The sequence below is a fragment of the Oryx dammah genome, unplaced genomic scaffold, assembly GCF_014754425.2.
Source record: "Oryx dammah isolate SB20612 unplaced genomic scaffold, SCBI_Odam_1.1 HiC_scaffold_2, whole genome shotgun sequence".
In the NCBI taxonomy this organism is placed as follows: Eukaryota; Metazoa; Chordata; class Mammalia; order Artiodactyla; family Bovidae; genus Oryx; species Oryx dammah.
In genome coordinates this window covers 158,622,819-158,649,060 of record NW_024070186.1, presented here as the reverse complement: position 1 = coordinate 158,649,060, position 26,242 = coordinate 158,622,819, and the positions used below count along the sequence as shown (strand labels likewise).

The window sequence follows — 26,242 nt, the reverse complement described above, 5'->3', positions numbered from 1 at the left end:
ATTCTGACAGGTGTGAGGGAATAGCTCATTGTGGTTTTAATTTATATTTTCCTGGTAATTAGTGATGTTGAGCATCTTTTCATGTGCCTGTTGGCCATCTGCATTTCCTCTTTGGAAAAAATGCCTATTCAGTTCTTCCTATTTTTTAAATTGGGTTGTTAGGGTTTTTTTTTATGTTGAGTTGTATGAGCTGAAGATTTATGTTGGATATTAATCCCTGTTGGTCATATCATTTGGAAATAATTTTTCCCATTCAGTAGGTTATCTTTTCCTTTGCTGTGTAAAAGCATTTAAGTTGTTTCCAGTTGTTTAGTTTTGCTTTTACTGCCTTTGTTTTAGGAAGGGATCCAACAAAGTTTTGCTATAATTTATGTCAAAGTACGTTCTGCCTATGTTTTTCTCTAGGAGTTTCATGATATCTGGTCTTACATTTAGGTCTTTAATCCATTTTGCATTTATTTTTGCATATGGTATTAGAGAATGTTCTAATTTCACTCTTTTACATGTAACTGTTCAGTTTTCCCAGCACTACTTATTGAAGAAACTGTATTTTTGCCATTGTATATTCTTGCCTCCTTTGTTGTAGATTAATTGACTGTAATTGTGTGGGTTTATTTCCAGGCTTTCTATCCTATTTTACTGATCTGTGTGTCTGTTTCTGTGTCCATATCATGCTGTTTGTATTTCTTTTTTAAAAAATTTTTATTTATTAATTGAAGGAAAATTGCTTCACAATATATTGATTTCTGCCGTACAACAATGTGAATCAGCCATAGTTATACATACATCCCCTCCATCTTGAGCTTCTTCCCCTCCCGCAATCTCACCCCTCTAGGTCATCACAGAGCACCAGGCTGGGCTCTCTGTAAACAGCAGCTTCTCACCTACCTGTTTTCCACATGATAGTGTATGTATGTCAACACCACTTTCTCCGTTCGTCCCACACTCTTCTTCCCCAACTGTGTTCACACGTTCGTTCTCTACATCTATGTCTTCCCTGCAAATGGGATAAGCAATGCCACTTTTCTAGATTCCATCATATATGTTAATGTACGATATTTGTTTTTCTCTTTCAAATTTACTTCACCCTGTTTAATAGGCTCTAGGTTCACCCATTTCACTAGAACTGACTAAAATTCATTATTTTTATGGCTGATTCTATACATGGACGGGATTCCTTGGTGGCTCAAAAGGTGAAGAATTTGCCTGCAATGTGGGAGACCTGGGTTCAGTCCCAGGGTTGGGAAGATCCCCTGGAGAAGGGAATGACAACCCCTCTCCATTATTTTTATATTTTGTATCTCCAGTATTTTTGCCTGGAGAATTCTATGGACAGAGGAGCCTGGTGGGCTATAGTCCATGGGGTCCCCAAAAGTTGGACTCGACTGAATGACTAACACTTTCAACACACTACACATGGGCATCATCAGATGGTCAACACCAAAATCAGACTGATTGTATATGTACCACATCTTCTTTATCCATTCATTGTATTATTTTTTTAATTAGCAAAAAACAATAAAGAAATTTATTTTGGAATTTATTCTGGAAAAAAGTGCTTGCTGACCCCTAGTGGTATCTTTTAGCTAGCACACATTTATTTGTTTTGAAATAATTTAGATCTGAATTATGACTTATGTTAAAACAACAGTAAGAGAAAAATGGAGAATATAAGCTAATATCAGGATGGTTCAAACCTACATATTATTTCCCTCTGAATATAGAGGTAACTAGGGAAAGGGAACAAAGAGGTCACAGTGAGGTGAATTATCTACCTTGGCAGCTTTGCCACTCTTAACGCATAACTTGTTGTAGAATTTATATCTGAAATAATTTTTTATACCATGTGTTTGAGTGTTTTAGCATCATAATAATCACCTTTGTTTAAAATTAAAACTTTTCATCTGAAAAATAAAAGCCTTGGTTTTCCCTTAGATATTGGATCAGAAAGGTACACTTTCAGTTTCACCATTCGTGATTCAACAACCCATTTTGTAAATACAACATCCTGGGGCAGTGAAGATTACATCAGATCACTTTCTGACAGCTTTAGGGTTGGTGAGTGTGGTAAGTTGGCACTGATTCTTAAACTGTTTCTCTTACAGTATTAGTCCCATGATATGTTTGTGGTAACTACACTGAGGGCATCTGAATGAAATAAGACACAATTCTTATTCTCAAGAATCTTATCAGAAAAAATCAAGTTTTAAGAGTATAACACAAGGCATTCAGCATTTAGTTGAAACATACAAACAGAATAATCACATACTTTTACTAGGAGCTCTATGATCTTTTGTTTATTTCTATTTCACTTTGCATCAGTCCCTCTTGTGACTGTAATCATATATCATTTTGTAAACATATAATAGAACTGCTAAGTAGACTTTGATAAAAGATGACATGAATTTTTGATGGAATTTTAAGAAATTTTTAGTCTAAAATAGCAAATCTTCATATCCTCTACCTACCCCAGTATCTCTGTGATAGTACAGTATAGTATATTAAAAAGAACAAGACCTTGAGAACAGGTAGCTCTGGACTCAAATCCAAATACTAACACTTATTTACATAGTGGCTTTGAGATAATTTCATAATCTTGTTGAGCCTCAACTATGAATTAATACCCAGTAGATTCTTATCAATCTTAAATGAGATAGTGTGTCTGGTATGAAGTGTAGAACTTAGTCACTCAATAGATAACAGCTCTAGCCTCATACAATAAACAAGAAAGCAGTATATCAGCTCTCTTTCTTGGTAGAAAAAAGAAGAGAAACAGTAACACAGACAATTAAACTATTCCTGTCTATCTTGCAATATCTAGCAGCCTATTATCCATACTGGTTACTCAGCACCCAGTCATACTATTAACTTTCAGGGTTATATAGTATCTTGCTAACTGAATAATAAGGTAATTGGACATATGGCCTGTGAAGGCAGAAAACTCTGGAGACATCTCAGGGCCCAGGACAAGCAGAAGCATCTGTGAATGCATGCCAGAACAACACTAACATAGACCTGAAGATATATTCGATAGTAGCCTGCATTCCACACTGATGCTTGTTGTCAGGATGAGTGAGATGAGGGATTGTAAGGATGTAAATCTGACGATGCTTATAAAAGTAAATAAGAGTTTAGTGTGGCTGAGTAAAAAGATTATAGATTTTTGAATCAAAACAATTCTAACTCTACTACTTTCTAGATATAACACCTCAAGAAAATTATTTAACCTCTGTGAACTTCAATTTCTTCACATGGAAAAAGGGATAATAAAGGGATGGTTGTGTGAGAAATTAACAAAATGTAGCACAAAATGTCTAACATAGACCATAGGAAATGGAAACCCAAAACTATTAAGTCACAAAGCTGATAAGTTGTAGGTTTCAAATCAGGACCCAGATTTTGCACTGCTCTTTCTAACTACTACTATTGTTTTTGAGAACAACTGTGAATTGGGTGAAGATCAATTTAAGTGTTCATTTTATAGCAGGGTATGTTGTGACCACATCAAATGCTCTGTATAACTAATCAACAAAGAAATTTTTTTTTAGTAAAATAATATTAATGCAGGTCAAATGTCAGAATTTAAACACAAAGTATAAGAAGTATCATCTGAGATCAAATTGATGGGTCATACACTAGGATTCCATTGCTCACAGCAAAACAAGAAAACAATTGTGAAGGATATTAACAGCAACTCAAAATTCAAAATAATATTGTAATGTTCATTGTTATGTACACTTGTTTTTTAAATTTATCCTGTTACTTTTTTAGTAATAGCATCTTATTTCCCCCTCTGTTATAGTGATAATTGAGAATCCTCTGATCCAAACAAAGGAATTAGAAAGAGAAGAAAAGTTCAGTCCTGCAACTCCTAGGTAAATCTAGCACAGAAGTCAACAACCTTTGTGCCAGAATGATTATTACTAATAGGTTTGTGTATGTCAGATTCGCTGGGAGTGGTGTAGGGGCTTCCCTAGTGGCTTAGATGGTAAAGAATCTGCCTACAATGCATGGGTTCTATCCCTGGGTCTGGAAGATCCCTGGTGAAGGCAATGCTTCCCACTCCAGTATTCTTCCCTGTATAATTCCAATCACAGAGAAGCCTGGCAGGCTACAGTCCATGGGGTCGTAAAGAGTCGGACATGACCCAGTGACTAACACTTTCACTTTTTTCACTTACTAAAGATGTGTGTACTTTAGGTTGAAAATTCAGAGTTTAATTGTGCCACACAGTATTTATCTTTGATTATGAAATAATTTACCTTGATCACATAAAAAATGACTTTATTTTTAATATTTTGATTCTCATTCTTCCTTGGTGGCTCACATGGTAAAGAGTCTGCCTGCAATGCAAGAGACCCGAGTTTGATCCCTGGGTCAGGAAGATCTCCTGGAGAAGGAAATGGCTACCTACCCCAATATTCTTGCCTGGAGAATCCCATGGACAAAAGAGCCTGGTGAGCCCCAGTCCATGGGATTGCAGAGTCAGACATGACTGAGCGACTAACACTTCACTTCACAGAAATTTGACTCTAGTCACATTAAACCTGAAAAATGAAAAGATAAATCTTAGAAGTCATATATCCATTTTACATCTCAGTTTATGACTCTCTTCACATGCCTTACTCTCTTAGTTCAGGTTTCCGGGAAGCAGAGTTCAGAGAAGACTTCTGTGCAGATGGTTTGTTGAGGGAGAGCTCTCAGAAGCAACCTGGAAAGACAGCTGTGAGGGAGGAAGGGATGTCAAAGAGGCAGGTTCAGCAGGAACCCCACCTCGTCCTGACCCAGGTGGGAGCTCCGGAGTATCAGTTGCACCTCAGACTGCTACCCTCTGAAGAAAGGGGCCTGGGCTTTGGTACCCTGAGTTTACAGGTTATTGGCTGAAGTCTGCCCATGCTCCTATGGAGGTACTTCTGGCTGAGGGCAGATCTAGAGAGAGGGTGTAGCTAGTGAAGGGCTCAGGTGGGCACAGCAGTCTCTACTACACGCACCTGCACACCTTTTGACCTCATCTTACAGGCCTCATTTCTCTGCAGCCACATGGAGAGTCCTTACTTTGTGAACATCCTGGCTCATTCTGAGCTAACAGCATGGCATGTTCATTTCCCTCTGCAGAGAAGTCTTATTTGCTCTTCTCCTCACTCAAGTATTGGGCTTCCCTTATGGCTCAGCTGGTAAAAAATCCGCCTGCAATGCAGGAGACCTGGGTTCGATCCCTGGGTTGGGAAGATCCCCTAGAGAAGGGAAATGATACCCACTCCAGTGTTCTGGCCTGGAGAATTCCATGGATATATACAGTCCATGGGGTTGAAAAATCTGACACGACTGAGTGACTTTCACTTTTTACTCAGGTGTTAGCTTAAATGTCATCTCCTTAGGTCTTCCGTATCTACTCTGTAGTAGCACATCCAGTTCCCATTACTAGGACTTAGTCCTGTACACAGGGTTATAGGCACCATCATAATGGTGGCGCTAGTGGTAAAGAACCTGCCTGCTAATGCAAGAGACACAAGAGACATGGGTTCAATCCCTGGGTCAGGAAGATCCCCTGGAGAAGGAAATGGCAACCCACTCCAGTATTCTTGCCTGGGAAAATCCCATGGACAGAGGAGCCTGGCAGGCTACAGTTCATGGGGTTGGAAAAAGTCAGACACAACTGAAGCAACTTAGCATGTAATACTGATCGCAAGCCTGGATCCTTTGATGAATTGTTCTTGTCTGTCTCCCTCTTGCACATGTGAGCACTGTGAGGTCATAGGTCATTGTCTGTCTTCCTCACCACTTATCCCCCGGGGCCTGGATTGTGGTCTAGCACATAGTTGGCTCTCAGGAAGTGTTTGTGGAGCGAAGGCATGAGTGAAGGGGAACACTCCTGGCAGAGGGTACAAACACAAAATCTCCTGGCCTTTTCCAGAACAGTTAGTCGTCTAAACCTCATGAAACTGTTGATATTCAACTTTTTTTCCCTCTAAAATGATAGTTTCTTTAGCCTTGGAATCTGATGTGGCTGGAGTATAGGTAGGGGAACAGCAGAAGAAGCAAGAGCAGGAAGTGGAGACCCTTCATAGACAGCTTTGCTTTTTGTATCAACCCAGAAGATCTTTGAATGGGGAAATAAGATATTCATATTCATGATTTAGGAAGGTCACTTTGGCTACCTGAGGAGGACCAACTGTAGGGGAATAAAGCTTGGGAGACAGGACAGTAATTTGGGTAGGAAGTTATGAGGTAAACACCTAAGGCAGTAGCAGGGGATGAGGCGGGGGTGGCTGGAATAGAAGGTAAGAAAGAGGCTCCGTGGAGCACACTTGGAAGCTGATTGGCCAAAGGGAAGAGCACCTCAAGTTCAGCGTGTGCATAAGGTGCATCTGCTCCTACAGGGCTCCGAAAGTGAAAGTCGCTCAGTCGTATCCAACTCTTTGTGACCCTGTATAGTTCATGGAACTCTCCAGGCCAGAACACTGGAGTGGGTATCATTTCCCTTCTCCAGGGGATCTTTCTAACCCAGGGATCAAACCCAGGTCTCCCACATTGCAGGCAGATTCTTTACCAGCTGAGCCACAAGGGAAGCCCAAGAATACTGGAGTGGGTAGTCTATCCCTTCCAGAGGATCTTCCCGACCCAGGAATCGAACTGGGGTCTCCTGCACTGCAGGCTAACTCTTTACGAACTGAGCTATCAGGGAAGCCCACAGAGCTCTGAAGAGGTCAGGAAAGCATGTAGGTGGCACAGTCAGTGTCACAGAGATGGAACTTAACCTCCCCCTAACACACAATGTTTTAGAGTGCTTTTACATCCCTTTTTTAAAAAATTTTTTTACAAACAAATAAACTGAAATTCAGTTTATTTGGCAAGATTAGACTATTAGTGTGCTTGAAACTCAGACACAAATTGGTCTTTAAAATATTTTCTTAATGAAAATAGATTTTATACAAAAAGTATTTTACAGTTTTTGAAGGTTTCTAAGGGGACTTCCCTGGTGGTCCACTGGTTAAGAATCCACCTTCAAATGTCGTGGACGCAGGTTCAATCCCTGATCGGGAAACGAAGATCCCATATGCAGTGGGACAACTAAGCCCATGTGCTGCAACAAGGATCCCACATGCTACAATAAGCACCCAAAGCAGCAAATTGGTCTTTAAAACATTTTCTTAATGGAAATAGATTTTATACAGAAAGTATTTTACAGTTTTTCAATGTTTTTAAGAGTGAAAAGTATAGATCTTAATATAGTTTTTTAAATATAGTTTAAATTACAACCAAAATTTAACTGTGAACTTTGAAATATTTTTCTGTTAGAAATCATTTGATATTAACTTTGTGTGTGTGTTTTTACAATTTAGCAATTATAAACTATTGCTCAGTGAGAACCACTCAACGGTAAAACTCTGTTCCAGTTACGAAGTGGATGCCAAGTTACTTTCTTTGATATATTTACCTGTTAAAGAGTCTTGTGATTATTATTCACTGGGTGACATTGTTGCGAATGGACACAGTCTTGATGGGAAAATTATTAATGTTCTTGCAGCTGTGAGGTCGGTAAGTTAAAACCCCAACAAAGCCCAGTTCAATTTGGTGGGGGAGTTCTAGCATAGTATTTGTGTTTGGAAAGTAATAATCACTGAAGTAAAATTTCCTCTATATCTTGATCCATCCTCAGTTGAATTTAGAAAATTAAAGGAAAGGAGCATTTTACCTGAGAATGAGTAGCAAAATAAAATTGTATTTGAATGTTAAATGCAGCACACAGTCATAAATGATTCACTAACTATATGAGAGCTTTTCATACTTCAGTTAAACAAAGGCATGAATAGAAAGAGTAAATTCATTGACTTGACAATCTCCAGGAAGTTCTTTTAAAGAGTGTATGTTGAATAAATCAAGGAATTAATTCAGTGCATGTTCTCAGAGCTGCCCTGAGATGGGGAACAGAGTGAAAAACCCAGGGTGCTATTGTAGGGGCCCTGTCAGCTATCGGTGCTAGAAACCAGGGCAGAACTACAGTCCTTGGGGTTCCAAGGACTGTATCACCACCTTTTGCATCCACACCTCCCTCTTAGCAATTACAGCAAGTTTTGAACTCCATTGGACAGAATAGAGTCACTTGACAGGGAGCAAATTTCCACAAAATAGAGTACACAAATAAAAATAAAGGAGCAAGAACAGTTCTTCAGTATACAAAATGATGATAACCGGGGGTGGGGGGGGGGGGGAAAGGGAGGGAAATAGATTTAGATACTTGTAGTTAATGTTGTAAGTACTTGCTAATTGCATTTCCATGTTAAATAACTGCAAGAGTGTCAATCACCCCACTGACAGGCCAATGGAGGCACCACCCCAACCGAGCCTAGCACAGTGTCTGCCACACAGTGAGCACTTGGCGTCAGTCAGGAATGAGGAATAAACACCCTACATGACAATCTTGACAACTGGAAAAATCCCTTTCTGGGCAACTTAGGTTCATCTTACTTAAAGGCAGAATATATGATCTCTCAATTTCTCTGAAATTCTATGTAATGCCATTGTATTACAATGTAGTAAAATTTTTCTAAAACTCAGTATGAATATAAAACCTGCATGGGACTTCCCTGGTGGTCCAGTGGTTAAGACTCCACACTTTCAGTGCAGGGGCCCAGGTTCAGTCCCTGGTCAGAGAATTAGATCTCGCCGCAGTGAAGATTCCGCATGTTGCCACTAAGACCTGGTGCAACCAAATAAATTAAAACAAACAAATAAAACCCTGCAACAGCTTTTTCCATGTCCCACTTCTGGCCTCTACTCTTTGAGTCTGGTACCACCTTTCATAGGATTATATTATTTCATTTTCATGCCTTTCTTCTCCCATTTTGCTTCCATCCCTCTTATATTTCCTTTTCTTTACATTTTTATTTAACTTGTTCTTTCTTCTGTCTCACCTTTACTTAGATTTCTTCCCTTTAAAGCTCCTTTTCATGTCGCTTCCTTGCTTGCTATGACAGGCTGTTCTTTCCTCTGACTCTGTCTGTAACCTTCTCCTCCGTGGGCAGCTGTGACTCTTTCTCCAGCCCCTTCCTGTGGAGGTCAGTCCTGACAATAGATCATGGAGGCAGTGCACAGGGGGCAGCTGACTGTCCATGCTTGAGCCATTGCTTTGTAGCCATCAGAGGTGCCTGCTGGTCCAATTGCGAACTCCCTGAGGGCACAAAGGGGCCCCTGAATTCACCTCCACCCTGAATTCTCTTACACCACAGTGTGGACTGAATCAGACAGTATATCAACACACATTCCCATTATTATCCCTCGTGTGGTTCTTCCAGCTGATCCCTAAGAAGGCAGCAATGTGGTTATTGATAACCTGTACCTGGGCCAGCAAGATGCCTGGAGAGGCGAATCCATCCAATCACTGAGCTCCATGTGGGCCCTATGCTAAGCCTTAGGGACACACAGACATTGAAAGGAATCTTCTACCCTCAGTAAGTCCACACAGCTGTCACCCAGGGGGCCTGTCATGGAGTGTTTGTTCTGACACGTTGAAAAGGTCCCACAGTCTTTGAAGCACATATGTCTGTGTCTCTCTTCAATTAATGTGTGTACCTTTCAACTTAAATATACTTAGTCTAGAGGTAGAAGATGCTTTTAAATACATATTAGTGAGTCTCACTATTTTGATATTTCTAATTTGTTGTTTAAAAGGTAAACATTTGAGTATTTCCACCAACAAATATTTAAGTACCTCTACAGCTATAGGTGAAGAATAGTAACCATTTCCTTCCATTTCTAAGGTTGGAGAGCCAAAATACTTTACAACTTCAGACCGAAGAAAAGGCCAGAGGTGTGAAGTTAAACTCTACGATGAGACAGAGTCTTCTTTTGCAATGATATGGTAACTCCCCACATCTGTTCCAAACTGAAATCTGTGCTATTATCACCAAGTCAGAACATTTTCATCTCATCAAGAGGTGATGGATGTCACATCAGGAGAGGAGTGATGATAGGAGGAAATGGTATTAAAAATAAACCTTCCTCTTGTGTGTCCAGTCATTACAGTCTATGATTACCTTAAAATGAAATCTTCTGATGGCATGGGATTTCATAGTTGGATTCTATAGTAACTTACTATCATACTCTTTTGTAACAAATGATCATTTACTAAGTCCCATTGATAAAGAACAAGACAGACTTTCTGTGATCCATTAGGTGGTACTCTGGAACCAGGCCATGGGAAGATGGTGAAGAAGCAAGTTTTGTTACAAACTGGATTCTGTGGGGGCTCCCAGTGTGTCAGATGTGGGGCAGGGCTACACCCTGAAGCATCCCAGGGAATACTATGGTGTTGTTTAGACTCAAGATTGAATTTGAAACAGGCCTTCAATCCATCAGGTTCCTCAAGCAGTTTATCCATTATGGGGATAATCCCTTAATGGCATGAAAGAGTGACTTCACAATTTTTAGACTTGTAGTTACTCAATTCTAACTAGTGTGGAGTGACCTGGGTTATAGGAAAAGAGGAAATGGAAGGAGCAGAAGTTGTTAGAGATGGATGTGCTGAAGGAATGCTTTCCATAGGTGTTAAATTTTCTGTGAAATAGGCAGAGTAGCCCTGAAAAATGCAGGAAAAACCAAGACCTTTCCTTGTGCCTTGGACCACATGGGGGATTATTAACCTCAGCCATTAAGACATCCTTTTTCTGATAAATAACATGGTCACTGTCAGTGTTTTCTAATGTATTTGATTTTTGTCACTTCTTTTTTTACACATGCAGTTGGGATAGTGAATCTATTCTACTTGCACAGAGCTGGGTGCCACAAGAAACAGGTATCGCATACTTCAATGATTGTGTTCAATATTTGTAATTTTTTATCCTCTAGTGTAATAAATTTAAAATGGCTTTTTCCCCAAACAGTAATATTTGCTGCAGATGTAAGGATAAGTTTTGACAAATTTCGGAACAGCATGACAGCAACTGTGATCTCAAAAACCATTATTACAACTAATCCAGGTAAAAAGCTATCTGAAATTTTTAATCCCTTTGGAAATGACTATATCATGTATTCCAATATTTGTACAGTGTATTTAAGAATGAAAATGAAGCTTAGATTTCATTTGAGTTAAAAGTGAAAAGCTGCCTTATATGACTTTTAAAACTTACAGTGAACTATATCTTTGATATATTTATTTACAAAAGAAATGTGAAAAGCCAGACTCATTTGTAAAGCATTATCCCTTGTGTTAATTTTGAGAGATCAATGCCATTGATTAGATAACCTAAATTATTAACTATTTAAAAATAAATCTGATTTCACTGCATTCAAGTAATTTAGTGCTGGAGCATGAAGAACATGTATGTAGTATCATCATGTGATAATTAGTTCATCACTGTGAGTGGTTGGGAAGTGGTTACAGCTTGTCCCAGCGTGAAATGAGGGGAGTAGGACTGGGGAGAGGAGGGAGTGCCCTGATGCATCCTGAGGTTGCTTGTAGCCCAGAGAGAAAGGCCCACTCAGTACCCCAGGAGAGCACAGAGGTCCCAGGGATGAATAATCCTTCCAAAGTCTTAAGAGAATATAAAGGTAGCAAGTATCATTTTAACTATGTGCTCACTCTACTGATTCATGACAAAGCAGTAACAGTGACTGAGAACTATAAAGCAATTTTATGTCTTTGACCAAACCATTATCAGAATTTTTAGAAGTGAAATTACTATGAGATATGGTGTAAAATAGCAAGACTGTGTTTTAATATCAGTAATTAGATCTTGCTCATCTACTGCAGAAATATTGTCTCCTTGAAAGCAGTATCATGGGAGGTGATATGGCACTCATTGATTTGTTCTTGTTTAACTGTCATCTACTGCACATGTGCTGTGTGCTGAGCACCGTTCTGGGTCCAGTGACCAAACACAGATATCTCTTCTGCTCATGGAGCTCACATCCTAGCAGCGGGGAAACAGAATGAACAATTAGGATAACACATACAAATTATGGAATTTGAAATGATTGAGAAGTAAAAGAGAACAGGGTTGGGAGGGTCTAGAATGCCATGGTGTGTGTAGGGCAGGTTGCTTGTTTACGTAGAGTGGTCAGGTAGGCTCAGTGAGAGGGTGGCATCTGAGCAAAGACAGTTGCGGGGTTGGGGTGTGCAGTGGCGTTAACCATGGGAAAAGAGCACACTGGGCAGAGGAGCCAGCCAGTACAGAGGCTCTGTGGCCAGTGTGGCTGGAGCTGAAGGAGCAGGGCAGGAGGAGGGGTTGAGGTCAGAGAAGAAATGGAGGTGATCAGAAGGCTGTACAGGCTGCCTTCTAATCTGCGGGAAGGGGAGCCAGGCAGTGACATTATCTAAGTTCTAAAAGGATTGCAGTGACTTCTTTTACATTGGTGGTGACACAACCATGGTCTGTTCTTACCACAGGACAATACTGTCAGTCTTCAATTCTTTTTTTTTCTTTTGAGAAGGGTACTATGGTTTCTTATTTTTAATAATATAATAATACTAATAGGCTATTTTTAGTGCTTTCAATAACATCAGTGACAGAGTCTCCATCCTCTAAGGGTAAATTTGGTCTGGGAAAATTTCTAAGACAGTTGGGATTGTTTGATGGAAAAGGTTATCGAGCTTGATAGTACTAATTGTCTCGAAACCTCAAGATTAAGTTAAAGAGACAGATTCGAAGGATATTGTGCATTTGGCTCTGAAAACAGATTCAGAAGGGAAATGTCAAAGTGTTTGAGCAATGTCAACATAATTAGAATAAATGCCTTACTTATTATTAAGGAGATGAATACAAGGAAAATATGTATAAGGGTGTATAAATTTCAATATGCTTTTAAAAATCAGCCTTATTTCTAATTTCCTGGGTTACACATGCCACATAGAAATTAAGAATCTCTAAATGGTTTGGTGGTCAGATGTGGAAGAAAGAATTTCTGTCCTCCCACAGACAGTCTGGGATGGACCTGTTGTCTTTAGAGATCTTGACAGCAGTGCCACACACCACCCTTCCTACCAGTTTCTGCCCCAAGATTCTCATTAATTTACAAATATTTAGTGAATGCCTTTTATTTACCAAGTAGTGAGGTAACTTAAACACTTTCTGGAACAAGGAAGTACCTGAGAGGATGGACGCTGAAATGGATGGAAGGATAGTCATTATACCAGACACTGGAAGTACAGAAATGAAAAGACAAACCCCCTGTCTGGGATTCTGGTCTAGTTCTGGGAAAGAAGCAACAGTGATAAGACTTGTGGTACAACAGGGTGAGGAGGAAGAAACCCTGACTCTGTCCAGGGGTGTCAGGGAGTCTGACATCAGCAGGATGGCTTGCAGAATGTTGGGGGAAGGCTGGAAGACAAGCAGATGTTGGAGGTTGGGGCTTGGGGTTGAAGGGTATCAGAGTCAGACAGCGCCTTTTCAAAATCAGATTCATGCCTTCTGGCACATTATCTGACTATCCCGGAGAATATTCATGTCCCATTTGAAGAATAAGCTCTTCAAATAACCTTAACAATTTTTTTCTGATGAGAGAAGAAATACATACAAAATTCAGAAAATATATAAAAGCATAAAAAAGAAAACAATGATCAACTATAAATTCTTCATCTTATAAGAAATAATCATTTCTTTGATATATATTCTTCCAGATAATTTTGCTCATGTCTTTTTAAAATCAAAGGAAATGGTATGAAATGTTTTGTAAACTGCTCTTTAAACTCATGAAATCTGCTATACATCTCTCTGTGTTAATAGAGAACCCCATCATATTGTTAATGGCTTTGTAATATTCTATTTGTGGTATTCTTATATGTCTTCACTTTTTACCATTAAAAATGGTTTTGGATCATTCACAGTTATTTAAAAAGTGATCGGTTTGCAGTTTACTTATTATGCATTTCCAATTTAAGATACACCAGAAGCTAACATCCTTCTGAATTTTATAAGAGAAAATAAAGTAATGAATCCTCTGGATGATGAAATTGACAATTATTTGAAAGAATCCATGAATTGTAAGTAACCTTTAAATATTATTTGAATTTTTTAAAGGCCACAATTTGGTTTTATAAAGTTACTTAGTAAAAGACACTGTATTCTCATTATGTAACTGCTATGTGTGTACATGCTCAGTCACTTAGTCATGTCCAACTCTTTGTGACCCCATGGACTGTAGTCCGCCAGTGTCCTCTGTCCATGGAATTTTCCAGGCAAGAATACTGGAGTGGGTTGCCATTTCTTCCTTCGGGGGATCTTTCTGACCTAGGGATTGGTAACTGCTATACTTCTGCTTTAAAAAGGTAGTTTAAAACTTTTTGAGATTTATGTAACCTCTTGCCAATCTGATGAGAGTTAATGACCCTCTCCCTAAAAAAGCAGCTCTAGCCACATACAGAATTTTGTGCAAAATATCATGTATTCCAGACCCCAGACTTGACTTGACTTTAAAAAGGATGCTGTTTGCTGCCATCTGTAGCTTATGCTTAGAATGGGGAAAAGCAGAGCGAGGGCTTAGAAGGAGGCTGTAACTTCATCCTAAGGGGTGAAATTCTTTCTCATAACTGAGGACACCCAGTTCATCTCAAGAGAATAACAATTCAGTTAATCGAGGAAAAAGTATTTTGCAATCACCTTAACCTGTGAAAGAAGAACTTTGTTATGCATTGCTGGGGGATGTTTAACACTTCCTTTCTTCATCCTCTCTCTCTCTTTTCTCCTGTGCAGTGCAGCTTGTGGGGGTTCCCCAATCAGGGATTGAGCCCTGGCCCTTGGCAATGAAATCGCCAAGTCCTAACCACTGGACAACCAGGGAATTCCCAACACATTTCCTTTCAATAGCAATCACTAATAGAAAAAAAACAAAACAAAACTACTGGTTTATAATTATCATCTTTTTGCTTACAAGAAGGGATAAGCTTAAAGTTGTATTATTTATTAGAGTTAAAATAAAGCTACTATTGTTACTTTGGAAGCATTTTTATTTTTATTTATTTTTTATTTTTATTTTATTTTTTTTAAATAAAAAAATTTATGCGTTCCCAAACATGAACCCCCCTCCCACACTCCTCCCCACAACTCTGGGTCATCCCCGAGTACCAGCCCCAAGCATGCCATATCCTGCATCGGACATAGACTGGCAATTCGATTCTTACATGATATTATACATGTTTCAATGCCATTCTCCCAAATCATCTCACCCTCTCCCTCTCCCACTGAGTCCAAAAGTCCGCTATACACATCTGTGTCTTTTTTGCTGTCCTGCATACAGGGTCATCATTGCCATCTTTCTAAATTCCATATATATGTGTTAGTATACTGTATTGGTGTTTTTCTTTCTGGCTTACTTCACTCTGTATAATCGGCTCCAGTTTCATCCATCTCATCAGAACTGATTCAAATGTATTCTTTTTAACGGCTGAGTAATACTCCATTGTGTATATGTACCACAGCTTTCTTATCCATTCATCTGCTGATGGACATCTAGGTTGTTTCCATGTCCTGGCTATTATAAACAGTGCTTCGATGAACATTGGGGTACATGTGTCTCTTTCAATTCTGGTTTCCTCGGTGTGTATGCCCAGCAGTGGGATTGCTGGGTCATAAGGCAGTTCTATTTGCAACTTTTTAAGGAATCTCCACACTGTTCTCCATAGTGGCTGTACTAGTTTGCATTCCCACCAACAGTGTAGGAGGGTTCCCTTCTCTCCACACCCTCTCCAGCATTTATTGCTTGCAGATTTTTGGATCGCAGACATTCTGACTGGTGTGAAGTGGTACCTCATTGTGGTTTTGATTTGCATTTCTGTAATAATGAGTGATGTTGAGCATCTTTTCATGTGTTTGTCAGCCATCCGTATGTCTTCTTTGGAGAAATGTCTATTTAGTTCTTTGGCCCATTTTTTTATTGGGTCATTTATTTTTCTGGAATTGAGCTGCAGGAGTTGCTTGTATATTTTTGAGATTAGTTGTTTGTCAGTTGCTTCATTTGCTATTATTTTCTCCCATTCGGAAGGCTGTCTTTTCACTTTGCTTATATTTTCCTTTGTTGTGCAGAAGCTTTTAATTTTAATTAGATCCCATTTGTTTATTTTTGCTTTTATTTCCAGAATTCTGGGAGGTGGATCATAGAGGATCCTGCTGTGGTTTATGTCGGAGAGTGTTTTGCCTATGTTCTCCTCTAGGAGTTTTATAGTTTCTGGTCTTACATTTAGATCTTTAATCCATTTTGAGTTTATCTTTGTGTGCCGTGTTAGAAAGTGATCTAGTTTCATTCTTTTACAAGTGGTTGACCAGTTTTCCCAGCACCACTTGTTAAAGAGATTGCCTTTACTCCATTGTATATTCTTGCCTCCTTTGTCAAAGATAAGGTGTCCATATGTGTGTGGATTTATCTCTGGGCTTTCTATTTTGTTCCATTGATCTATATTTCTGTCTTTGTGCCAATACCATACTGTCTCGATGACTGTGGCTTTGTAGTAGAGCCTGAAGTCAGGCAAGTTGATTCCTCCAGTTCCATTCTTCTTTCTCAAGATTGCTTTGGCTATTCGTGGTTTTTTGTATTTCCATACAAATCTTGAAATTATTTGTTCTAGTTCTGTGAAAAATATCGCTGGAAGCTTGATAGGGATTGCATTGAATTTGTATATTGCTTTGGGTAGTATACTCATTTTCACTATATTGATTCTTCTGATCCATGAGCATGGTATATTTCTCCATCTATTAATGTCCTCTTTGATTTCTTTCATCAGTGTTTTATAGTTTTCTATATATAGGTCTTTAGTTTCTTTAGGTAGATATATTCCTAAGTATTTTATTCTGAACTGAACTGAATAGATTAATAGTTCTTAGTTTTGTAAGTTTTCTTAGAATAACTCTTAAGTTGAAGTATAACACATATGGGCTTTCCAGGTAGCGCTAAGTGTAAAGAACCTGCCTGTCAATGCAGGAGATGCAAGAGAAGCGTGTTCAGACCCTGGGCTGAGTAGATCCCCTGGAGGAAGGTGTGGCAACTCACTCCAGTATTCTTGCCTGGAGAATCCCATGGACAGAAGAGCCTGGCAAGCTATAGTCCGTAAGATCTCAGAGAGTCAGGTACAACTGAAGTAACTTAGCATGCACGTACATATCACAAAGAATATGAACAGTAAATAAGAATGAGAGGACAGTACCATGCACCATCGCATAGAGTACGCACCTGTTAATTGCCAGTGCCTGTAAGACCCCTCAGTCAGTTCAGTTGCTCAGTCATGTCCGACTCTTTGCGACCCCATGAATCGCAGCACACCAGGCCTTCCTGTCCATCACCATCTCCCGGAGTTCACTCAGACTCACATCCATCAAGTCCGTGATGCCATCCAGCCATCTCATCCTTGGTTGTCCCCTTCTCCTCCTGCCCCCAATCCCTCCCAGCATCAGTCTTTTCCAATGAGTCAACTCTTCGCATGAAGTGGCCAAAGTACTGGAGTTTCAGCTTTAGCATCATTCCTTCCAAAGAAATCCCAGGTTGATCTCCTTCAGAATGGACTGGTTGGATCTCCTTGCAGTCCAAGGGACTCTCAAGAGTCTTCTCCAACACCACAGTTCAAAAGCATCAATTCTTCGGCGCTCAGCCTTCTTCACAGTCCAACTCTCACATCCATACATGACCACAGGAAAAACCACAGCCTTGATTAAACGGACCTTAGTCGGCAAAGTAATATCTCTGCTTTTGAATATACTGTCTAGATTGGTCATAACTTTTCTTCCAAGGAGTAAGCATCTTTTAATTTCATGGCTGCAGTCACCATCTGCAGTGATTTTGGAGCCCCAAAAAATAAAGTCTGACACTGTTTCCACTGTTTCCCCATCTATTTCCCATGAAGTGATGGGGCCAGATGCCATGATCTTCGTTTTCTGAATGTTGAGCTTTAAGCCAACTTTTTCGCTCTCCTCTTTCACTTTCATCAAGAGGCTTTTTAGCTCCTCTTCACTTTCTGCCATAAGGGTGGTGTCATCTGCATATCTGAGGTTATTGATATTTCTCTGGGCAATCTTGATTCCATCTTGTGTTTCTTCCAGCCCAGCGTTTCTCATGATGTACTCTGCATGTAAGTTAAATAAGCAGGGTGACAATATACAGCCTTGACGTACTCCTTTTCCTATTTGGAACCAGTCTGTTGTTCCATGTCCAGTTCTAACTATTGCTTCCTGACCTGCATACACATTTCTCAAGAAGCAGGTTAGGTGGTCTGGTATTCCCATCTCTTTCAGAATGGAAATAAGACCCCTCATGCCACCCAAATGTGATTCTGACTTACTGCACCATAGAAACCACAGATAAATTTAGCCTATTTTGGAATTTTGACAGTGCAGCTGTATCATGTGACCTCACTCTTGTGTCTGATGCCCTTTATTCAACATTAGGTCTGTGAGTGCCATCCACACTGCTATATGTAGTGTTGTTTTTTGTTGATGTATGCAATTCCATTATATGAATATATCACAGTTTATTTCTCTATCTTATTGTTTCCTTCTACAGAATTTTTACTTTCTCTTTGAGTGTGACTTTAGGTGAACCTGTGTCTGTTTTTTCTGCTGTTGTTGGATATACATGCTCCTAGTAGGAGTATTGCTTTGTCATGCATGTCCACCTTTAGGTGATTCTGCCAAATGGTTTTCCAAAATGTCTGCACCGATTTATACTTCTCTCAATAGTGTTTAGGAGTTCCAGCTGCTCCACATCCTCACCAGTGTTTGTACTGTTAGTCTTTTAAATGGTGAATATTTAGTGGAATCCTACTGTTGTTAAATTTGCGTTTACTTAATGGTTAATAAAGCCAGTATGTTTATTGTCTCTCTTTATATTCTTTTTGTGAAGTGCTTTTTAAAGTCTCTTCCAGGGACCTTTTTCCCTGGCAGTCCAGTGGTTAGGAACTCAGTGCTTTCACTGTTGTGGCCCAGGTTCAGTCCTTGGTCAAGGAACTAAGATCTGACAAGCTGCATAGTGGGGCCAAAAATAAATACATACATACGTACAATCTCTTCTGCATTTAGAAAATTGAATTGACTGTCTTTTTTTTATTGATTTTTAAGATTCCAACTTAGATATTTTGGTTATGAATCCTTTATCTTCTTATAGATTGCTAGCATCTGCCACTATGGGTTACCTTTTCATTATTTTAATGGACACTTCTGATGATTAGAAATTATTCATTTTAATAAAGCCTAATTTCTTATTATTTTTCTATTTTGCTTATTTTTTTACTTTCATGTCCATTTATATAATAAGTTTTAATGTATCATATATAATACATTTTTCTATTACAGAACTTAAACTACTACATATTTTCATTTGGGCTCCGTAGGTTTTCTATTTGGATATAATCCTTTGGAATTCTTAGAATATACTTAGAACTGTAATGACTTTTTGTTTTTTTTAGTAAATACAATAGTTGATGTTTATACAGTTGAACAATTAAAGGTAAAAGCTTTGAAGAATGAAGGAAAAGCTGAACCTTTCTACGGAATTCTTTATGCTTACATTTCTACACTGAACATTGATGATGAAACTACAAAAGTAGTTCGAAATAGATGGTAAGCAACCAAATTACTTTTAGAATTTCATTCTTATAAGAAATAAAAATTATTGGTAATACATTTTAAACTATATGAAAGTTAAAGCTATTATTTGACATAGTAGTAGTTATGTAGTTGAAAGAAATGTGTAAATAAATAACACATACTAAAGTTTCCTTAACAAACTATTTAGACCCAAAGATTCTAATAGCCTTTTAAAGTAAAATGTATTTCAATGTGTTTTAGCAATCCTAAAATAGATGTAACTGCCAAAACCTTTTAACTGGGATGACAAACTATTGTTTTGTAATGAATTTGAAAATTGTTTTGGTGACCACATCCTATAGCAATAAAAATAATAGTATTTTAATAACTTGTTTCATGATAATGAAATGAAATGAATGATGAATGTGATTTCCAACCTGTCCTAAGTCAGTTAGTATCTACTTAGATAGAAAAGTAAACTCAAGTAGATTTAATTACTTTAGCTAAAAAATGTTTGGTAAGAAAACTCTAAAATATTATTGTGAAACTCTCCCTGTAGATTTGTGACTGAAAATTTTATTGACATAGTTCTAGATTCCTATGGCACTGTAAGAAATAATAACCTGTATACTTTGTCCAGTTTCCCCCAGTGGTCAAGGATGAAAGTGAAAGTCACTCAGTTGTGTCCAACTCTTTGTGACCTCATGGACTATACAGTCCATGGTATTCTCTAGAATAATGGAGTGGATTCTCTTCTTCAGGGGATCTTTGCAACCCAGGGGTTGAACCCAGGTCTCCCCCATTGCAGGTGGATTCTTTACCAGCTGAGCCACCAGGATAGCCTCCTCCAGGAATGGTAACATTTTGCAAATCTATAGTACCACATCACAGACAATAATGACCTTAATTAAGTTAACTGATCTTATTCAGTTTCCCCAAATTAACACGTATCGTGTGTGTGTTAAATTCCATGTAGTGTTATTGCATGTGTAAGTTTGAGTATCAACAGTCAAGAAATTGACTTACGGATTTCTAAAACATTGTATGATTTGGTATTAAAGTTGAAAAACCTAATGTAAAGGCTGTTGTATAAGGCAGGTGCTTATTTTTTGAAAAATACTCTTTAAAAAGTTTTTTTAAGTTATCGCCTCCCTTTTCCCCCCTACATCTTTAATATTGATATCTGAGGGAAAGTGTCTAATATTTGATTTTAGAATGATCTATGGCTTATAAGAAAGCGGTGTCTTTATGTCATTCCCTCTTCTTGAGAATTTGAATTAATCTTCCTATTCAAATTGGCTAAAGTAATGCCTGCTTCAAAAATATAGAATAGCATGTAATTTCCCTGGCTCAGACAGTATGGAATCCACCTGCAATGTGGGAGACCTGGTTCAATCTCTGGGTTGGGAAGATCCCCTGGAAAAGGGAACGGTAACCCACTCCAGTACTCTTGCCTGGAGAATCCCTATGGACAGAGGAGCCTGGTGGGCTACAGTCCACGAGGACACAGCTGAGTGACTAAGCACAGCACAGCATATCCCTTAAAGAGAGGAGTGTGTCACTAGCAGTACTGGCAGCATTTAGGGTGTGAGCCTCTCCAGCCCTGAGTGATTCTGTGAATGTGCAGAGGACCTAGTACAGGACAAGTGAGCATTCACAGAACCTAGGCTTTCCAGGTGCAAGACACGATTCCTGCCCTCAAACTCTGAGCCAGGAGAGAAACAGACCTATCTGCAGTAACACCAGATAGGATGTGACAGGGTGTAAGTCCGTGCTGAAGTGTAAGTTGTATCTCTGCTTGGAGAAGGGAGGGGATGGGGCTGGGGTGCAGGAGAGAGAGGCCCCAGTGGGGAGGTGACCCTGGGCAAGAACCCCAGCTTTGGGGGAGGTAGGAGGCAGAACCTTGAAAGGACTGGCTGATCGTGGTTTCAGAAGCAGGAATACTGCAAGTGAGGTGACTACATAGAAAGCATGTTAGTTATCCTTTTGCATTGTTCCCTGTTATTTCCTAGGTCTATTTTGTACCCTACTCAGGGCTGAGCACTCTTAATTACTAACTCGTGCTGACTTAGACCAAAAGTCTAAGTAATAGTTCTGCTAGAGATCAGAGGGGTCACTTAGGGCCGTGGCTCAAAGGTTAAAGCTTCTGCCTGGAATGAGGGAGACCCGGGTTCGATCCCTGGGTCAGGAAGATCCCCTGGAGAAGGAAATGGCAACCCACTCCAGTACTCTTGCCTGGAGAATCCCATGGAGGGAGGAGCCTGGTAGGCTACAGTCCATGGGGTAGCAAAGAGTCGAACATGACTGAGTGATTTCACTTTCACTTTTCTTTTGTTTCTTTTCAGTTCTGGCTGTGGTTACATCGTAAATGAAGCATCCAGCACTTGTACAACTTGCAATAAAGATTCTTCCGGATTTAAATCGGTTTTTCTCAGCTTTGATATGCTAATCGATCTTACAGATCACACAGGTACCCTTCATTCCTGTAGTCTCACAGGAAGTGTGGCTGAGGAGACTTTGGGATGCACGGTAAATAATAAAAATACTTAGAAATACTTCCAAATTGAATTCTCTTCCCAAAACATATAAGTTATTTTGGTGAACATTTGATGGAAATTAATTCCTTAATAAAGAGGTCTGGGAAAAATCAATCTTGACTTAAACACACATTGTTTTAATGAATAAAGAATTACATGTTGTATATTAAAATCCTAGCTAACGTTAACTGTTAGGAATAACAGGAGAGGTCCTTGGTGACAGTGGAGAATAAACATGACATTTTATATAGTCAGATAACAATGGGCAAAAACGAAACCTTGGAGACACTGAGCAGGGTCCTCTATGAGGAGGGCTTGGTCGTATTTCACCTACTCAGGTGCATAAAATCAGCCATGAGCTTTCCCTCAGTCTGCCCTGGAGCACAGCAGCAAAGACTACTTGTATGCTTGGTGTTTCATTTGATACTTTTGTTGTTAGAACCGGCTCTGAAATTTTACCATTAAACTTCAGTAGTGTCCGCTTTGTCAAGAGTGGCTTTCTGTGCTGGCTTCCAGCTGGCTTCAGAGTTTCAGTTTAGAGCCTGTCTGGCCTTGTCTCCTCCATCAAGAGAGATGAGCTGTAATTACTACGGATAAAATTCCATCTCTAGAGCAAATTTAAGTTTTACATTATTGTCAAAATGAATTATCTATATATTCTTTGGAAATGTTTAATTTTTTTAATCCAGGTAGATGAATTTCTTGCAATGACGGATGAACAGAAAACAGCTTTAAAGTGGCAATTTCTTTTGGAAAGAAGCAAAATTTATTTAAAAGTTAGTGCATTTTATAATAATACTATGTAAATAATATAGTATAATATAATATAAGTAATACTATTCTATATATTCAATTAATATGAAAATCCCAGAGTATGACCTAGTAAATTAGGGAATTTGTTATTTTTAATAATGTTCAATTCCCAAATGTGCAGAAGGGTTTGGCTACCATAGAAACAGTGAAAGTAATCAGGTTTTTTCATATAGCATAAAGAATTATAAGGCTTCCCTGGTAACTCAGCAGTAAAGAATCTGCCTGCAATTCAGGAGACAAAGGAGATGCAAGTTCTGTCCCTGGGTTGGGAAGATCCCTTGGAGGAGGGCATGACAACCCACTCTAGTATTCTTGCCTGGAGAATCCCATCCATGGACAGAGGAGCTTGGCAGGTTACAGTCCATTGGGTCACAAAGAGTTGGACACAACTGAGTGACTAAGTGGACACACACACACAAGAATTACAAATGACACAAAAGAAAAAGACCAACAAAGAAAATATCCATTAATGTTAACATCAAGGCTAGACACTGGGCTTTAGAGTCAGAGCTTGGTGTCCCTGCCCTCATGTGCAGTGATCCTCACTTCAGTGAGTCGTATTCAAGAGCATAGTTACATGCTTATGTGCTGGGGTGATAGAGACTCAGTTTGAATCCCAGTTCCACCATTCCTCAGCCCATGTGACCTTGGGGAGGTTAATTCTCTAAGCCCCTAATCTGCTGTGATCCTACAACTCTGACCAGAGCAGATTCCCATAGCAATAGCAACACTTCAGTGTTGGAAGGGCACAGGATCTTAGTGTTAAAGATGTAAAACGGGCAGTGGGATAAACTCACCTTATATTGCAAATGAGGAAAATAGGAGAAGAAATGTTGCTTCTTGCCTGAAGTCACAGGTGAGATAAGGCTACCATTTATATTATTCCAGATGTTTTCTCTTCACACTATAAAACATTTTCAAGCTCTTAAGTGAGTTATACCTGTCAATATTTATTGTACTAGAACTTAATATTGAGGAAAACTTTAAATGTATTCACGAGCACACAGTCTTTTAGCAGTCAGAATTGCTATCATCTCATGTCAGGTAGCCTCTTGAAACTACAGTGCACTCTGGTGAAAGAATGAGAGTAAGAAAGGCAGACAGCAATTTCACATTATTATGAAGATAGCTTTGATCAGGGAGAACCTGAAAGGGAACACTGAGTCTGCTCCGCCACAGCTCTGAAGTAGGTTTTCCCATTTCCCAGTGGCTCCTGCCCTTGCAGCCTCAAGCATATCTGAACAGATCGCACACCCAGAGTCACCAAAGGCCTTACCAGTATTTCTAGGACCTTGGTTTGAGAATACCCTATCTCTTCCACCATGAGCATGGGTCGTCCCAAATACTGTACTCTTCCCAAGTCAGAATATACTCAGATCCTTGCCCGGCTGTATGGTTTCCTTCCACACAACAGGTACCAGATGCTGTGAGTTTCATAAATTTAAATTCATGACACTCTGCTTATAGTTTCCCAAACTGGATTCAAATATAACAACTGCTCTCAGTTTGTACCTTTCCAAGGAATATGTTAGAAAGATACTTGTCAGGGACTTCCCAGGTTGTCCAGTGGCTAGGTCTCTGTGCTCCCAAAGTAGGGGTCCTGGGTTCAATCCCTGGTCTAGGAACTGGATCCTACATGCCACAGTTTGGATGCTGTAACTAAAGATTCCACATGTTGCAACTAAGATGTGAGTCAGCCAAATAAATAAATAAATGTCTTAAAAAAAAGATATTTGTCAGATTTAACAAAGATTTAAAGCAGATAGTGATTATATCACAAAATATAATAAGGATTATGAGACAAATATAATTTAAATTGTTGTAAAAGAGTTAGAATATGTAATTAAAAAAATAAGAACTTACATTTCTCTGCAAATAAGATAAAAACAAAGGATTTCCATATAGAACATCTTGTGTATTTATCATATTTCAATAAAAAATAATGGCTACTTTAATTCATTTGGAGGGATTTCAAACTGTTACTCATTTTAATGTTTTTAGAATATATAGTGTCACAAAATGTAATCAAGATTATGAGACTCATACAATTTCAATTGTTATAAATCAGAACATGTAATTTTAAAATTTAATTGTCATAAGTGTGACGTCATTATTCATAAACTGTGTCATGATATCGTCACTGCTGCGTGTTCATGTCTGTCATAGCTGGTGGTCCGAACACACTTTAAGTCCTTTTTCTACCTGTTGGATTTGATATCTCAACTTTCTTACCTGAGAGAAAGGTCATGAAAAAATGACTTGGATTCTTACAAAATCACTGTCAGAAACCGGATCCGTAATTTTTCTCCCAACTCTAGCTGAGACTGGAACTCTTTCCATTGTCTTACAACTTTAATTGAAGTTTTTGTTCACATCTTAAACAAAACTCATTGCTGTTCTCTGTTTGTGGTCATTGGTTTTCAGTTTTATATACCAGGTGATTTAAAAAACTCTCTCTTTTTTCTCCTTGCAGTTTTTTATATCGCACAGAGCAAGGGGTGGACTGAGAGTGAGTGTGCTTTCGTGTAAGCTTGCAGATCCTATTGAGGCAAGTAGGAACTTGTCTGGACAAGGAAATGTTCAAAACTAGATACAGTTCTAAACTCTGGAAAAGAATATGCATTTTTAACCACCGTGAAAGTGGGAAATGAGTTTGAAAATTACAGATAAAATTGTATCTTGTTCAAATATGGTGAGAATGTTCCTGTAAATTGTCATTTTGTTGCCCCCTAGAGTTGACTCCAGGTGAATCCTAAAATCTCCCTCTTATTTAAGCTCATTTCTTAGAAGCCTTTTTCTATTGGCTTGGCCCTCTCTCTTCCCAAGCTGGAAAATGTTTGCATGAATTAATAAACAAGTTTACTATTTCCCACAAACACAATGATTTATTTTCTTAAACCCCTTTCCTCTCTGTCTTGTCTTCTGGGAGAAAGATCAGAGCCTCCACAAACGCCTTGGCCCCATCTCAGACCACTTGGCTGGAGTCGATGGGTGTGGACAGCATGTTCTCCCTGTGCCAGGTGGGGACAGCAGACGTCCACGGGCAATACTGTACAGCTGCTTTACATGCTGTAGACCTTTTTTAATCTGTTGCCTTCTCTGATGACACATCAGAGCTAGCCAAAGCTTGTGAAGGCTTGCTGACTCAGGCTTGACACTTGTGTGTCTGAATCAACTGGGAGGAGATCAGCTTCAGAAGTTTCATGAGCTGTGCTGAGTCCTGGGAACTTGCAGACGTGGGAGACTTCTCAGCTTTGACTGGACACGGCCCCACTCCAGCTGTCTTTGCAGCAGCCCCAGAGCACTCTACTCAGCCCACACCACCATCTCCAGTCACTGGTCTCTTGCTTCAAGGCACAGACCCGTCACCACGGTCAGTGTTGATCC

The 26,242-nt window shown here is 39.2% G+C and overlaps 1 protein-coding gene across 1 annotated transcript in view; it reads left to right on the top strand.

Annotated features, from left to right (window-relative positions):
* The window catches only part of MEIOB (meiosis specific with OB-fold), a 34,893-nt gene extending 9,162 nt beyond the window's left edge, over nucleotides 1-25,731 (top strand). Inside the window, exons 4-13 of the mRNA XM_040253891.1 lie at nucleotides 1,936-2,067; nucleotides 3,803-3,875; nucleotides 7,344-7,539; nucleotides 9,762-9,862; nucleotides 10,743-10,795; nucleotides 10,884-10,979; nucleotides 13,880-13,981; nucleotides 19,385-19,538; nucleotides 21,851-22,034; nucleotides 25,329-25,731. Coding sequence (XP_040109825.1) covers nucleotides 1,936-2,067; nucleotides 3,803-3,875; nucleotides 7,344-7,539; nucleotides 9,762-9,862; nucleotides 10,743-10,795; nucleotides 10,884-10,979; nucleotides 13,880-13,981; nucleotides 19,385-19,538; nucleotides 21,851-22,034; nucleotides 25,329-25,445 — 1,208 coding nt within the window. The 3' untranslated portion in view covers nucleotides 25,446-25,731. The remainder of the gene's footprint in view (nucleotides 1-1,935; nucleotides 2,068-3,802; nucleotides 3,876-7,343; nucleotides 7,540-9,761; nucleotides 9,863-10,742; nucleotides 10,796-10,883; nucleotides 10,980-13,879; nucleotides 13,982-19,384; nucleotides 19,539-21,850; nucleotides 22,035-25,328) is intronic.
* Nucleotides 25,732-26,242: the final 511 nt, after the last annotated feature.